This window comes from Anticarsia gemmatalis, chromosome 24, assembly GCF_050436995.1.
Source record: "Anticarsia gemmatalis isolate Benzon Research Colony breed Stoneville strain chromosome 24, ilAntGemm2 primary, whole genome shotgun sequence".
In the NCBI taxonomy this organism is placed as follows: domain Eukaryota; kingdom Metazoa; phylum Arthropoda; class Insecta; order Lepidoptera; family Erebidae; genus Anticarsia; species Anticarsia gemmatalis.
The window spans coordinates 5,055,638-5,071,950 of NC_134768.1; the positions used below are offsets into that span (position 1 = coordinate 5,055,638).

Genomic DNA, 16,313 nt, shown 5'->3' on the forward strand with positions numbered 1-16,313 from the left:
TGGCATCATCCTAATAAATGTATTACTGACTCTATTTTGTGTCTAAAAAGTGTAAAAAAATATAACTTACCTTCCAACGCCACAAAAATCGTAGCTCCAACCAAACTGTACAAGCACAAACACAGACTCAAGAACAGATGAGTGAACCACCTCCTCGACAACAGTTTTAACTTATTATAGAACCAGAACGCGGACTTTTCACCAGCACTAAGTCCTCTCTCAGCCGTGTTCATTGTAAAGTCTTTGAACCCTTCGAACTGTTTGAACATGAACTCTGAAGCTTTGTTGTGATACAGATGCATGAGGTAAGGGTTACTGTGAGGGTCTGATATGTGGGATGCAGGAGTCCCCGGAGGCAGTCCGACAAACCTCGGTGGACCCCGATAGACCGAAGTCCCAGTCGTAGCCCCTCTTGGAGTCATAGGAACAACAGTCTCAGGGATTTGAAGGGTAATTTTCGGCCGTAAAGCCTTCTTAGGCGGCGGCGGTGGAGGATAACTTGGCGGCACGTCTAAAGTCTCCATTTTCCTTAATTAACACTACACTGTTTATTGACACTTTCCGCGAGGTATTTTCACGTAGCGCCGGCGTCGAAATAGTTTCCAACTACATTGACATGGGTGAATTTTCGTAAAGTTGTGTTGGCGTTTTCGGCAGACGTGCGTTGATGCCCGACGAGGCTGGACACTGATTTTATAAATAAAACGGGAGTTAGCGAGTGCTTCCCGTTGTGTCATCGGCACGTATCTGACGGTTATCTCTCTTGCTTAGTTATTGCCAATTCGATTGAGTTCCCTGAACTTGGATGTGTAACACCTGACGTCTTCGTTCCTTGAATATGATGAGTGGCTACTTTTGAGAATTTTGTAAAATTGATCTTTTTTCATGCTCTCTCCAATAAAAGTGAACATTTTCAGAATAAAGCACCAAAATGAAATCATACTAAAGCATTAATTAGAAGGATGATAAATATAAAATTTTATTTTCGTACAAGCAAAACAGGAAATTTACGAGATTTTCATTTCTCCACAAACAAATGGAAGCCGAAAAAAGCAAAGCAAAAGCAATGTTTTCGTCGTGTACACTGCACCGTGATTAAACGCATTGTTATCTCTTTGACTATAGTTATGTTAATAAATGTTCCATACAAAAAGCAGCAATTCACCGAAACTACATTTTTATTTCAATCTAAGAAAATAACAAAAGGCAATCCTTTGTATATTTGAAGAAAGATTCGATTATCGGAACGATGCTTGCAAGCTGAACAAAGCTTGCGTACTATATAGAATATAATATTTTCAATAAAATAAAATTGTATTTGAGAAAATAATATGAATCCAGTAATCTTAGATGAAAGTATCGTAGACTTTGTTGTTAAAATAAATCACTGAGTCATTTTTTTCGATGAATCATATTCTTTGCGTAAATATAAAGAATACACATACACGCATTTTCAATTAAGAGATGTCATTTTTATTCGACAATTCGGTCAAAAACGTGTCGTTCCTCGCGGCGTTTAAAGATACGTAGCCTGTAGTGTTTTCATTCAGTGTTTTTATCGTAGTTTCATTTATTGGATCACAATTATAATGTCTCCTTTCTTTAGTTTTTATATCATCATCGTAATTATCATTGGTCTGTATTCTATATAATGCAGACGAATAAATTTATACACAGATACAAATAAACACACATAGAAGACATACCTTGTAGTTTTAGTTAACTAGTAGGTAGGTAGGTATTAAGCCATAAATATTTGTAACGAAAAATGGATTCAAAATAACGCTACAAAATTCCTCAGAAATACGCAAAGAATATTTTTCTCTGCACTATTTTGTAGCTCTATAGATAAAATGTTGTTTTCTTCTACACCGTTCGATTATTTCCTGTACCTATACCGAAGAAATGGCTTTCACAGTCTTGAGCATAGTAAGATAAGCGAGGCAAATCCCAACAATGGCAACTTTTGTAAGTAGGCTCCAACTTCAAGAGAATGAAGGGAAATAAATAAAGCTTATCTGAATCGCCTGCTCAATGGAGTAGAGAGTGACGTAGCACAAAGTGTGATCAATGCAGAAAAACAAGAACATAAAAAAAATGTTTTTATGCATCAGGGCATTGTAGTTGCACAGCCTCGTGCTTATCTATTCACATCCTTTTCTAAGACATGAACCTAATATTTTACGCTTTATAACCGTTCTTGGTTATGAAGTCGTGAATCGAAGAGGATCAAGTGACAATTTTAATGACGAAGAAGTCATGAATGTATAAAAGCAGCTAAGCCTTATTTTTGCATTAATTGAACGTTGCTATACACCAAATTACTTTTAAAGCCAGCAAGTACCAGTTATCATCTTACGAGTTTAAAACCAGTTACTTAACAATTCTTAATTCATGCATTGGATACTAAAATACACTAAATCAAAACTACACTCGAAAACAAAGCAAGACAATTTTCCCCGATATGAATAGCGAAGGCGAGTGAACGACGGTAAAATTGAAATGAGTTCTACAGGATTCGTGCACCTCCCAGGATTGCATAGCTGATCGAGCTAATACAAGTTTTTATCTTATTTCTAAAGGGTTTGTTACAACGGGAGTGTTCACCCCCTAGTTTGTTGACCTTTTCAAACTGAATTGCTGTGTCTTTTAACCTTCTTATATTATATATTTACTATCATAATAACGTCTAGTGACAAGTAACAAAGAAAAGCAGTGATATTGCTATCTTTAAACTCTTAATTTTTCTTGTCTTCATACGCTGCTGTATTTTTAATTTGGGCCTCAGGACAAGATTTTGATGTGTTTCAGGAAATTATAATTCCTATCCGATAAAAACATTTCCAAAAAGTACAATTCAATAGTTTTTTTTTCTAGCCATCTTTTCAGAAACTTTCTACAACTGTGTCAAGGGCTTCTAAAACTATTTAAAGTAGTTTAATTCCTATTGATAAGTTTTATTTACCAAACAAATATATTTACCTACATAGTTCTCATTGAATGACCTAGGACACGCTACGCATTATAATCGTATCAACGGTCGCACATTGAATGGATTAGTCACAAACTTTATTTTTACTTTGAAAATCTGCAAACGTTTTTAATATAAGTACCTACGCGAAATTCACGTGAAAACCGCAAAAGATATTTATAAAAGGTGTCTTTGACCTCCATTTCGTAAGAGTGAACATCACTTAGCTTTTCCACGAAAATGAGGAATTTAAGCTGCATAATTCTTCTTTAGTTCGAAGAAACTATGCGAAATATTGAGAAATATTTTAATATGACCTAAGTAAAACTAGCAATGCATGTTAAATATTAAGCTAGATCGAGTAAATAACATTCAATGGTAGGTAACTAAAATAGTTAGTAATTTAATGGTGAGGGCGAGCGGAAAAAAAATGCTCATTATTTGTCTCTGTCCATCATTTTTTAGACTTTAAGTAATTCACACAGCAGTCTTGGAATCATCAAGCCGTATACCTTAATGTATTATTTTTACTGCAAACTTACTCATATGTAGTTAATTTCACTTCCAAATCAAAGTTTGCATGATCCGATTTTCGTTAAAAGCCTCAAGAGACTTCGTCAAGTCTGATTAAAGCGAACAGTCACAATTCACATTCTCGGAACTTAATATGTGTTCGATGTGTATAAGTCATTGCCCTTTTTATTTCTTTGAAGTGGATTCGTGAAAAACTTGAGTGAAACTGCTTTGTTCTCAAGTTAATCTACTGGCGAAATTTAAAAGAATCTGTCTGAAGTTACGAGTTCAAATACAAAGTGGGATAAGATTAAGATTCTGAGTAGGGTTGTTGCGGAAATCAGATAAAATATGAATTAGAAACTGGCTTTTTGTTTGCTGTAAAATTTCGTAGACCAGGATGTTTTTAGATGATTTAAAGATACGGGTAATTAAATTAATATGCCACTATTTTTCTTAGAAATTAGCTTTACTTATTGGGTTATTGCCACCAAAAAATATGCCTAAAAGTCATGGCTTGAAATACTTAAAATTGAGATTTTAGAGAACCAACTATGACTTAAAACAAAAAGACCGGACGAGAAGAGACATATGGAAATAGCTTGTTCAAAGGTCTACTTGGCATTCTCGAAAATTAATTTAGTTGACATTCTAAAGTGTCCTCTGGTGAAAGTTTTAATGTTGCTGCAGGCAAAATACTTTTTAAAGGAATCCTAGCTTTTCTTAGTTACAACCCTAAATCTTGGCGACAACTAAACAAAATGATTTTTGTAATATTGTTTTCTCGTATTTCGATACGACTTTCAGGTTGTTTAATTAATCGTAATACTTAATTTAACTTTGAAAATGAACTCCGTGTTTATCATTAAGAAACGTTTTATTTTTGAATTGCTATTGTTAAGAGAAAATTAGTTTTCCTGTTTTATGTAAAAAAACGTTTCATATTTAGGTATTTCTTGATAATCAATTTTGTAGGCTTAATTTTGTAGATTGTTAGATTACTCTATAGTACCTAATGGATTTTCACTTGCCACTCAAATAAAGATTTGATAACTGACACAGATACCTATTAATGTTAACTAGGTAGTGTTGAAGAAGACGCCGAATATCTTCAGATCCTCAAGAAATCAATTAAATGTAAACTACTTTAAAATGCTTATTTATCGTGGTTTAGGGATTATAAAATTATTAAAGTCGCCTTAAGAATATTAGTTTAGGATATGGAGTTATAACCCAGGTACTTCATTGTTGAGGTCCTATAGGCAGTCACTCCATGTAAAATTCTAGCATCCGGCTGCATCTGGTGAAACTGGAAGGGGAATCCAACATAGTTGAAACTTTGAAAGGCAAGGCTGACGATAAGAAGACTATAGGCAATCTACGACTTACAGGAGGAGAGCAATTACCATAGAACTGCAAATTAACATTACAGTAATAAAGTATTTATGTGATTTTCAAACGCTAACTATTGCGTGTTTACGGTCGCCACTGTCGTTTTGCCGGTGTGTGTCGGGCACTCTGCCAGAATTATTGACATCAATCTGGATGTGAATATTTTGGAATGTGAATGCGTGAAAGTAGTTTGGAATGCGTCTATGAATGTTTATGTGTTTTATGGTGTTCATGTGCATTTAATATTGGTATAGTCCGACCACGTAGTAGAGTACTTTGGCATGCAGGATTTATCTATATTATAGTAAGTGTACCTACTAAAAATGTGATCCAAAAGACAACTCCCACACTAAGAATTGCTCTTGTGTCACGTGGACTTTTACAAACATACAAACAACGGACACAAAGTACAAACAGACCCGAAATTATTATTTGTGGATCGCACAAATTGTTGTCCCGTGTGGGAATCGAACCCACGACCTCCCGACGCCATGGCAGCGACGTGCTGACCTAAATCACTGCGCCACGGAGGCAGTCGTGATAAAGTAGCTATGTAAAACAGCCCACCTTCAGCTGCTCAGGTTTAATTTTGCATACCTCCGATAGCCGAGAAACTTGCATACAAGTCTCTCTACTAAGTTGTTGGACTATAGTCGGTTGATCGTGTTGTTTTTATTCACTTAGGCACTTAATTTATTGTTCTGTTTATTTATCACCCACTAATAATAGTAATAGAAGTTAAGTGGAACATTACACGTCACTATTATGCAATCTTTAATGTTGTACATAAATTACTTGCAACAGTTTTTAGTTGGATAGCAACATGTTTAAGTTAAACAAAATTCCTCAGAAGTATATAACTGTCACGATTACCGGAATTTCCATATCCATAAAAATAAACTTCACTACTTTTACATAAGTCTTTAATCTATCTTTTCACTCAAATGACAATCGGAATACTTATCTATAAGACAAACTACGTCGTTAGTTTCAACGTCAGTAATATACATTCAAATAAAATATAGATAATGTAAAGAAATTGCCATGATCTTGCACGAGGATGGCCACATTGCATATTGTCGTCAAGATCACGACTAAAACAATAATAACAATTATTATATTGATGTATCTATACAAGTTTTCACAATAGGTACTTACGTATTGACTTATTGAAGAAGTCTACTTTATCTAACACTTGAAACTGATGCGAAGACATTTATCTTGGGCAAATCGTACGAGTAACAACTGCACTTAAGAAAAAATGGAGGCACAGAAATTATTTTTTGTAACTTTCGTGGTGTTAATTATTTCGGTATGTACTTTAAAATGTTTTTGTTTTTAATTTGGGAGTAAGGTTTTAAGTTGGGATTAATGATAGAGTACGGTACAGTATGTGGTAATTATTTTGATGCCTTAGTATTTTCCTAATTGGTATGAATATAAGTAAATGAAAGTTAAAGATTACGATCATAAGTAGGTTAATTATTAAATCCATGTGATTGACTATAATATCTTTAAATCATTGTCTGAATTGAGTAATTTACTGTTGTAAGTCTATATAAAAATATAACGTCAATACCTGTAGCGTCAGCGGTATTGAGGGATTTTCCCTCTGACATAGATAGGTACTCGATTTTTAATATGTCGCACTTGTTCATAAGGCTATAAAATTATAATACCGATATGGAAGTTAAACAGATTGAAGTAGGTAAATAATATCTGGTTGGGTAAAAATTACCTCCTATCTGTTTTACTACGTAGTAACATATTACTGAAACTCCAACTTGATAAAATGGAGTCCAAAAAATAACGAGGAATTAAACTTTTCTGAAGCATATTTCTGAGCAAGCGTGCTGCCTGTATAGATTCAGTCAAACCTTAATCTATCTACCATTTTTAGGTTTGTACGATGTCACGACCAGCCGACGAGGAACCGCCAGCGATCTTTGCAAAGAACTCCAGCCAACCTTCGATCCGTGATCGTGTAAATGTTAAGAACATCATCGTGGCACCGCCTAACTGTCCTGATGGTCAAGATATGACGCCTGATGGAGTCTGCCGTGAAATATTCTAACAACCTTTAATATAGTAACGTAGCAAACAATGGAAAAGGGCGGATTGTTAACCAAGTCCTATCTTTTAAAATAAATCCAGCTATCCTAATAATGAAACGAGAAATAAAGGTACAATTTGAAAGGGCTGCAATATACAGAGGCCGGTGGATCTCTGTGAAATGCTGCGTTACCGCGTTTTTTATTAATTTCATAAACATACATAAAAACGTGCTGTAAAGTTTGCTACTACTATATACTAACATCAGCGGTGCATCTCGGACTCAAAACTAAAGGACCGATTCCTGCATCGATCCCGAATCTGCGCAGATGTTTTCATAAACTTACAGTAATTTTTATTTATTCAGCTAAAACTGGCTCTGAATGTTATAGTTATGTTACAGGCCGTTGTTTAAGTTTAATTGCTCTTGGCACTGTCCACCCTTGTCACCTATGTTACGTCACTGACATGAATTTCCCCATCACACGACGTAATTGATAACAACTTGATATCGGCATACAATTTCTGTGATAACAACTAACTACGCGTGCATTAATAAGTGGTCTTCATACCACGTGACAATGCATCGGGATAGCTTTTATGAAACTAATAATAATGTTTTTTAAAATGCAAATAAAGGATTTGCTACCAAATAAAGTATGGTATTTGTTTATTTTTAAGTAGGTACGTATCTACTGTTCCGTTTCTTAGAAATGATAAATTCGCACTTCCATGAACATTAAATAATTCAAATTGTCTCATAATTGGCCCATATCCCAACTACGGTCTGCTGTAAGATAAAGATAGATAGATGGTTATTAGTAGGTACTATAGTGCGTAGATAATTTAGCTGACTTGCAAGAACTCCTTTCCAATTAAGATGTCTCATTCGTCTCTTGCTGTACATCACCAAATTACAGTTTCAATATAATATCACGTAACTGAACACCCTGGCATTGAAATAACTGGGCGATGCTAAATATAAAACAAATAAATCATTTAAACTAATGATGTCGTGCCACATTATATTTATTTACCTGTGAATTTCGCACATTTTAACTCTTGCCAAGATTACTAAGGAATTTTGTATTAGTCATACTTTTTTATATCCGCCTTCTCTAAAAGGACTATCATATTTCTGAATCCTGCTGTGATCTTGCAATCTGCATTAGCACTGACTATGTAATTATAATTAATCTTCGTCTTCATAATATGTCGTTCGTACGTCATTTTAATTGGTCCTTAGGCTGGTTCGTGTTTGTAAACTCTGCAGTTCTGTACCATAAAAACATTGAATAACTTACCCAGAAAATCTATAATATCTTTGTTTTAATTCCCAAAGCAACTCTCTTTGCAACTTAAGTCTTTTTTCATCAGTTTATATGAACCATAATGAGTAAATGTAACCCATTAAGGTCTCACTGCTGGGTAAGGAGTGGAACATTAATAGCTTAACTTTTCTTCCCAAAATGATAGAGAGGCTAAGCCATGAGTCCACCACGCTATCTCTATATCAGTTTACTTTAGAATTATTATTTACACCAGAATCCTTTAAATTGTCTACTTAAGATGGACTTCCCTAGTTATTACGAACGGCCAAGACACCTAACAACATCATGGCAATCACTAGCCTGGCCAGGCTTTAGCAATTACATCCAAATTGTGTCAGTGCCCGTCTCCTAGCTTACACGGCCGTTTAATCTGATATTTGATTATGCTACACGTAGTTTGCATGAGGATAGTGTTTGAGATTAGATTTCAGATTGTTGGGAATTGATCTGTAATGCCCGACTATAATAATATGGCTTTAAATTTTGAATACTATACAACTAGTAGCTCCGCTGATATTTATTTTTAAAACTGATAAAATTCGCTAGCAGTCCATTAGGACTGAAGACTTTCGAATCCTATAAGACCTGTACATAAAATGATAATAATATAATTTATAATAAGTAGATACTTAAAATTTCCAAGAAGGATTGTCATCAAACAGGCTGATTGTGAAAACACCATCAAAATCCCTTGACAGCATGTTTTTGAGAAAGAGAGCATGCTGTGCCGACTCTACTGGTGGGATAAGGACAAGACAAATGAATAATTAGCTGCATATATAACTTCGTAAAGCCATTTCTTATAAGTATTCTTCACATATTGAACCTCGTCTGCTATTATCGTAGGTTCTAGTATCGTGGGTACGTAGTTTCGTAAAAAATACAATAGCAATCTAAAAGAATCAGATAGATATATTGCAAAACGCTCTAAGCTAGATTTTCACATTTTTCTCAACACAGTCACATCAGACTGTCAACACAATAGCGTCGGTAGATCACAGGGTGACGTACTTTTACGACGGCCATCTGTATTTCGTGAACGATCAATCTATTTAACTTCGCGTTTATCGAGCTATTAATAAAAGATTACGATGGAGTGTCTGTGCATAAACATTCTCACTTAGGTGGATATAAAACTGTGAAGACTAGGTCATCTGCTACATTACCGTACATTACGGTACTTAGCGTAGCGGAATTAAAAAATTATATAAGAGACAAACCTGGCCTTTACGTAGCACACCATGTGTGGATATAAAAAGATTTTAACAGACCAATTAACAGGATTACTAATACTGCCGTCGTAAATCTAAACACAGTAACTTAAGTTACTGTGTTTATAGTTTGTTTAGTTCTTTGGAATCAGGAGACCGCGGGCTATTTGAGAAAGTTTTCGGTTTGTTTGTACGATGGATAGTTACCGAAATACATTAAATAAAAACACAGTATTTTTACAAAAAAAATATTTTTTTTAATAAAAAATACAGTATCTGTGTTATTTTAAATTAAATAACAGTATCTCACTACTAACTGTGTTTTTTTAACGTGAATAGGTTTACATTTTGTTTTTTTTTGCTTGATTATAACACGGCTTCTTCAGTTACTGTGATTGCGTATAAAATATTGTTCAAAGATAAACAACAAATACTTGAATAAATCACAGTATCTCATTTACTGTATTACTGATTTTATACGTATTTCTAAGAAACATAGTTATAACACAGTATGTACATACTTACTGTGTCGTAATTCCCCTAATGTTAATATCTTTACAAAGTTACAACACAGTAATAGGTAAAACTTGGTTACAACACAGTAACCGTTGAGTTACCGTGTTGTAACTTAAAAAAGAAAAAAATATTATATTATTACCCTAGCTTAAAACACATTATCTAATTTTATTATTTATACAATAATAATATACTAGATATATATATACAGAATCAAAGACTTAACTATATACTAACATTAAAAGTTGCATGAAATAATATACAATAATTAGTATCTTCAGGAGAGCAAAAATTAACCACTAAACTTCAACCGCGTTTTTCTCAAAACGCATATTTTGAAGTTACTGTGTTTAGATTTACGACGGCAGAATATACCTTCCATATATTTTTCAGTTCTGCTGCTGGAACCGTATCCATAGGGATACAGTTCCAGCAGCAGAACTGAAAAAAATAACAATACGTGAGACTTTGGGGATAATTATTATTATTAGATAACTGCAACTTGTTACTGATAGCAGCAATGTTATTTATGGTGCTGATCAATTATTATTTGTATTAATTCTGCAATTTATCAGATATAATCTCCAACAGCAGCACATTTTATTTAAACGCAGGAATATTTGGCGCCAGCTAGATAAAAAAAGTATGACAGCACTAACAATAACAACACTAATTGAGAACAATGCCATCTCTCAGTTGTGTTGAAAAATAAGAAGACGTAGTAAAATTTGGACAATCGTGTTTCGTCCCAATATATACATTTCTTTCTGAGCTGAAATTGTGATAAAATCAGGTACGTATAAGGAACAAATTTTATATGAACTAAAGTCGACGTATAACGTGTTTAGTCGATTTTATATTCTTATGAACTCGTGATACTTACTTTTGACAGCTCTTGTCAACAATGTCAATGTCAGTATTTACATACAAAGTTTCAGAGCAGTTTGTATTGATTTTGCCAAGCATTTAAAATTTATAAAATAAAAGCAAGACACACCTATTATGAAACGAGTTTACGTATACAGAAATAAAGAAGACAAAAATGGTAAAATTTTGGCTGTGGAAGACACGATTGAAGGACTTAAATCGAAGATATCGCGACAGTTTGAATTGAGTTCAGAAACTTTTAAATTATTTTTGAATGGCTGTGAAATTGAAGATGTTGAAGTATTAAGAGATGAGGACAAGATTTATCTTAGTTTTGACTCAGAGGAGGAAGCTGTAAATTGTGATAGAATTGAAAATTCAATGCAAATTATGAATGTAAGTGATAATAGTACGAGTCAGGAAAGCAAGACTGTATCTGACTGGATAACGTTGAATGTTGGGGGTAAGCACTTTACAACGTCGCGGGCGACTCTTCTCGCGAAGGAGCCGCTGTCTATGCTGGCCCGAATGTTTGCAGATGACAATAATGTGTATCTTATGAACCCGAGTGTGACTGACTCTACCGGTGCCTACTTGATTGATAGAAGTCCGGAGTACTTTGAGCCTATATTGAACTACTTGAGACATGGCAATGTGATAATAGACCACAATGTTAATCCTAGAGGGGTGATGGAGGAAGCTGTTTTTTATGGTAAAATAAAAAAATATTGAGTTACATAAGAAAAGTATTTTCTATTCCATTAATGGCACATCCTTATTCATATTAATTATTTCCTTGATGACATCATTTATTGCTGTAATAATATAACACCATTCATATTCATTTATTTTTTCCTTATTAACAACTAATTGTTTAACAAATAAAATATGAAGAAAAGTATTTATCATAATTCATTTACCATTTGATTTCATTGATAAATTCAATCTTTCCTGAAGGAATGACACATTGTTAAATGTCTTTCCTGCATTTCAACACTCTAGATAATGAAACTATCTATAAGAACCTGTTGAGTTAAGAACCTTGTTTTAATTCTAGTTAGGCTAATTTGCAAAGTAGTACTTTTTCAATTATATATGTACCTACAATAAAAAACCTTTCTTTACATCGTACTTAAGTATAGATTGAGACATTTTTAATGTTGTAAAAACCCTTGCTACACACATTTCACATTCAGTCTGCTATTAGTCAGCCTAACCAAACATGTGAGTCGAGACAATTTTGTTGTTCAGTACATTTAATATTGTCGAACCAAATATGTCTGAAGCTGGCCTTACACATACATAATGAAAACAGTGCTTGCTACTACTTATTTTCCCAGCTTGCTCTCATTTCTTAAGACAAAGGATGATACTGTACAATCTGATTGGCTTTAAAGTCTGTTTTTTTATCTAATTCCAGGCATAGACTCCATGATACCGCAGCTGCATCAATTGATAGAAGAGTCCCGTAGCAGTTGTGGTTCAAACCATGCGTTAACTCGGATGGATGTTGTACGTTCTATAATAATGACTTCTACGTCTTTAGAGCTGAGGTTTCAAGGAGTTAACTTGTCCGGCGCTGACCTTAACAGGCTGGACCTTAGGTATATTAATTTTAAGGTAAATATGACATTTGTTTGCTCTTCCAAGTATATTTTTTTTATTCTATAAATGACAACTCCCGGCTCCCACACCAAAAATTACCATTACGGATAACATACAACAAGTCCAGAAAAAACAATTTCTGTACAACACAAATATTTGTTCTGTGTGGAAATCGAACCCACAACCTCTTGATGTACTGGTAATGGACATCTTACATGCAGTAATATTATTTAAGTCATGAATAAACATAATTTTAATTGTTACCATAATGTACCTATTCCAATGAAAAGAATGATTTTCCTGTAAGAAACAATAACTATTTAATGTGTCACAATAACTTAACTTCCAAGGACCCTACAGAATGATCACATTAATACCATAAGTAACATAATTTTCCTCTTTAGTAGCTTTAAATATTAAATAGATCTATTCGTTCCTACAAATGGATTGAAATAAAATATAAAAATGGTTTGAATACGAAATAAACTTTTGGTAATAAAAAGATATAGGTATTAGTATCAAACTTAAAATCTGTATTACTAGAACTATATTAAAAAATTATAACTAATCTATATATATAACTTAAAAAATCTTTATTGTTCATTCGTCTGATTATTGTAAGTCGGCTATATAACATCTCGCAAAGACTAATAGAAAGAGCAGTTAGTCATAACATGGTACCAATATAAGTGATTCAACAATTTGTTTCTGTTATTTTCTAGTACGCCTGCTTATCGCGGTGCAACTTAAGCGGCGCAAACTTATCGCACTGTTGTCTTGAGCGAGCGGATCTCTCGCATGCCAACTTAGAAGGAGCTCAACTTTTAGGCGTCAAAGCCCTATGTGCCAATATGGAAGGTATTCTATGTTATCAGATACTATTGTAACTATACCAAGAAAATATTAACTGAAAATTATATTACAATTATACCAGAGATTTAAAAAAAAAATCTGAACCTATTGTCTAGAGTTGTCGCGGAAGTTGTGTACTTCAATGCCTGCTCTGGACAATAAGCACAATAGCCCAACCTCTCGCTGGTCGTGTTTCCAACCGCGCTATGACAGTTTATTACTTAAACCAACTTATTAGACAGCTTGGTTTCATATTGAGTGATTTGGGCTGAAAATTCATATTATTTTTATATAAAGTAATCTTTCGTTTATTATTAATATATAATTACTATTATAATTCCAGGTGCCAACTTAAAAGGCTGTAATATGGAGGATCCAGTAGGATCTAGAGCTATTATGGAAGGGGTGAACTTGAAAGGTATGACATTCATTGTATTCGGTAGATAACAAAAATCGATATTTACATATCAGGACACAGGATTTATAAGCATACATAGTATTATTGTGTGCTACCTAAGTCAAAACTCTTGGACAGTTTCAATAATATAAAACTCCGGTTTTCTTCCGGTATTTAATTAATGGCTAAGTTTCGCTTATGATCAAACTAATAATTACGCATATTTTCAGGTGCAAATCTAGAAGGTAGTAACATGGCGGGCGTTAATTTGCGAGTGGCAACACTTAAGAACGCCAACTTACAAAACTGTGATCTTAGGACGGCTGTCCTAGCCGGAGCTGATTTAGAGGTAAAATCATGGATTTAGAATAACATGAAATTTAATTTTATATATTATTCTGATAAAACCAGTAACAGCTTAAGTAGCTAAAAAAAAAGAATAATAGTCAGTTGTTATTTTTCATAGCAATTTGAACACGTCATTATTGTTAAGATATAGTCCCACGAATATGCCGCACGTAAATGTAGGTAAGATTGAATGTTTCACGCAAAAATATTCCAAGGTTTAATATTTAAAATTTATAAAAATTTATCTACTGATTTATATTTATTAGAGTTTAGAACCTGGATCAATAAATACAATATTTTTGTACTATTTTTATCAATGCGTAAATTCCATGTGGTCGCGAGCAAACTTTAACCGTATGACTAAATTACCAAGAATGAGAAAAATATTAACAACTGTCATAGAAAATATGAACTACTAGCTGACCCGCGCAACTTCGCTTGCGTCACATAAGAGAGAATGGGTCAGAATTTTCCATGTTTTTGTAACACTTTTTACTGTTACCTACTCTGCTCCTATTGGTCGTAGCGTGATGATATAAAATATGCTTTTTTTTTCACGAAAAATATTCTCAAAATTATTTATATCTCTTAGGTACGATTCAGACCAACCGGCTCGCGTCGGGCCGGGCCGGGCGGCATTTTACAATGCGGTAAAGAACATTGAATTGTATCAACAGTAAATACAGTTCATATTTGCAAGCAACTTACGCATAGCTATCTCCGTCGGCATCCCGCGACGCGTCGCGACCTGTCGCGACGGCCGACCGGCCCCGACCGGCTCCGACCGGCCCCGACCGGCCCCGACCGGCCCCGACCGGCTCCGAACGGCGCCGTCGGCATCCAATCGGCTGCCGTCGGGTCCGTTCGGAGCCGGTCAGCTGTGCGTCGTGAAATACGAACGGAGATTACGGTGCAGCAACTAGCGAATCATTGAAGTTGTGTTCTTCAAGCGACAGTTAACATATTAAAATCAAAAATGGATACGGAAGAAACACTAATTTCTTTAGTCCAAACATATGATTGGATTCCAGCGGACGCTGTCGGCTGCCGCGGCACGCGTACGGCTACCGCGGCAGCCGTACGCATACCGCAGTAGCGGTACAGCTCCGGCGGACGCGTTCGGCTGCCGCGGCACACGTTCGGCTGCCGCGGCACGCGTACGGCTCCGTTCCGATGCGGGCCGACGCTAGCCGGTTGGTCTGAATCGTACCTTAGTATAACGAAGTCGCGCTAAGACATATCCGCCATTAAAACAGTTGCCATGGCAACGGAATTTTGTTAATTCAATGCCATTATAACATTGATTTTTCGCGACTTCGTTGAATTTTCCGAATTTTCCCGGGAAATGCGTCATTTTCCCGGGGTAAAAAGTAGCCTATGTCCTTTCTCGGGTATCAAAATATCTCCATACCAAATTTCATGCAAATTAGTTCAGTAGTTTAGACGTGATTGAGTAGCAGACAGACAGACAGACAGACAGACAGACAGACAGACAGACAGAGTTACTTTCGCATTTATAATATTAGTATGGATTGATTATTTATCTATTGTCTGATCAAATTTTACTAAGAATCAGCGAGTCATGTTGATTCTGTAGTCGCTTAATAGTTGTAATTATAGACAGGTGGCCCTACGTGTTTAGACTCTCGAGCCAACGAACACACAATGTATCTTCGCCACACGCCGTACAGAGTTGCCGACCCCGGCTGAAAACAATAATCGTCTATGACTAGATACAATGTAACCTACGCTAAAGTTTATTTTTATTTTCAGTGTTGTGATCTGTCGGGCAGTGATCTCCACGAAGCTAATCTACGAGGTGCCAATTTAAAAGACGCGGCTTTCGAACTTATGCTTACTCCCCTACACATGTCCCAGACAATCAGATAATTTATTTATTCGATGCTTTTAATAAATGTTTACGTTGTTATAGTGTGTTTATTTTTATATCTGATTTCGACTAGAATGTAAGAGGAAATTGGGATGGAACAAAACACATTATTTTGGTTAATCTACGGAAATATAGACCACAGCTGCTGTTGACCGTCAATAGTCGTAAATTCGGTGAATTAACAGTGAAGCTGATAATTTCTTACTTGTGGAGTAAGACCATCAAATCAAATAGAACTACATGGGTGTCGATTAATAACAATATTGGAACCACTCTATTTTTACGGAAATAAGGTATATTCTACAGCTGGGCATGGGGTCGTGCTATTAGGTAGGACTCAAATAAGCCTTAACTTTGTATCTATATA

At 35.0% G+C, this 16,313-nt stretch overlaps 1 protein-coding gene across 1 annotated transcript; it reads left to right on the plus strand.

Moving 5' to 3' along the window:
* The first annotated feature begins 10,910 nt into the window (after positions 1–10,910).
* LOC142983680 (BTB/POZ domain-containing protein KCTD9) lies at positions 10,911–15,985 on the plus strand. The gene is made up of 6 exons (XM_076130668.1): positions 10,911–11,565; positions 12,274–12,473; positions 13,181–13,316; positions 13,654–13,728; positions 13,938–14,056; positions 15,829–15,985. The coding sequence occupies exons 1-6, from the start codon at positions 10,989–10,991 to the stop codon at positions 15,943–15,945; spliced, it is 1,224 nt and encodes a 407-aa protein (XP_075986783.1). The 5' UTR covers positions 10,911–10,988; the 3' UTR covers positions 15,946–15,985.
* Positions 15,986–16,313: the final 328 nt, after the last annotated feature.

Bases quoted from the DNA above. Each gene is read 5' to 3' on its own strand.
- LOC142983680 (XM_076130668.1), top strand. From the start codon at position 10,989: ATGAAACGAGTTTACGTATACAGAAATAAAGAAGACAAAAATGGTAAA. The intron at 13,317-13,653 runs GTATTCTATGTT...TTATAATTCCAG, and splicing joins CCTATGTGCCAATATGGAAG to GTGCCAACTTAAAAGGCTGT. The intron at 13,729-13,937 runs GTATGACATTCA...GCATATTTTCAG, and splicing joins GGAAGGGGTGAACTTGAAAG to GTGCAAATCTAGAAGGTAGT.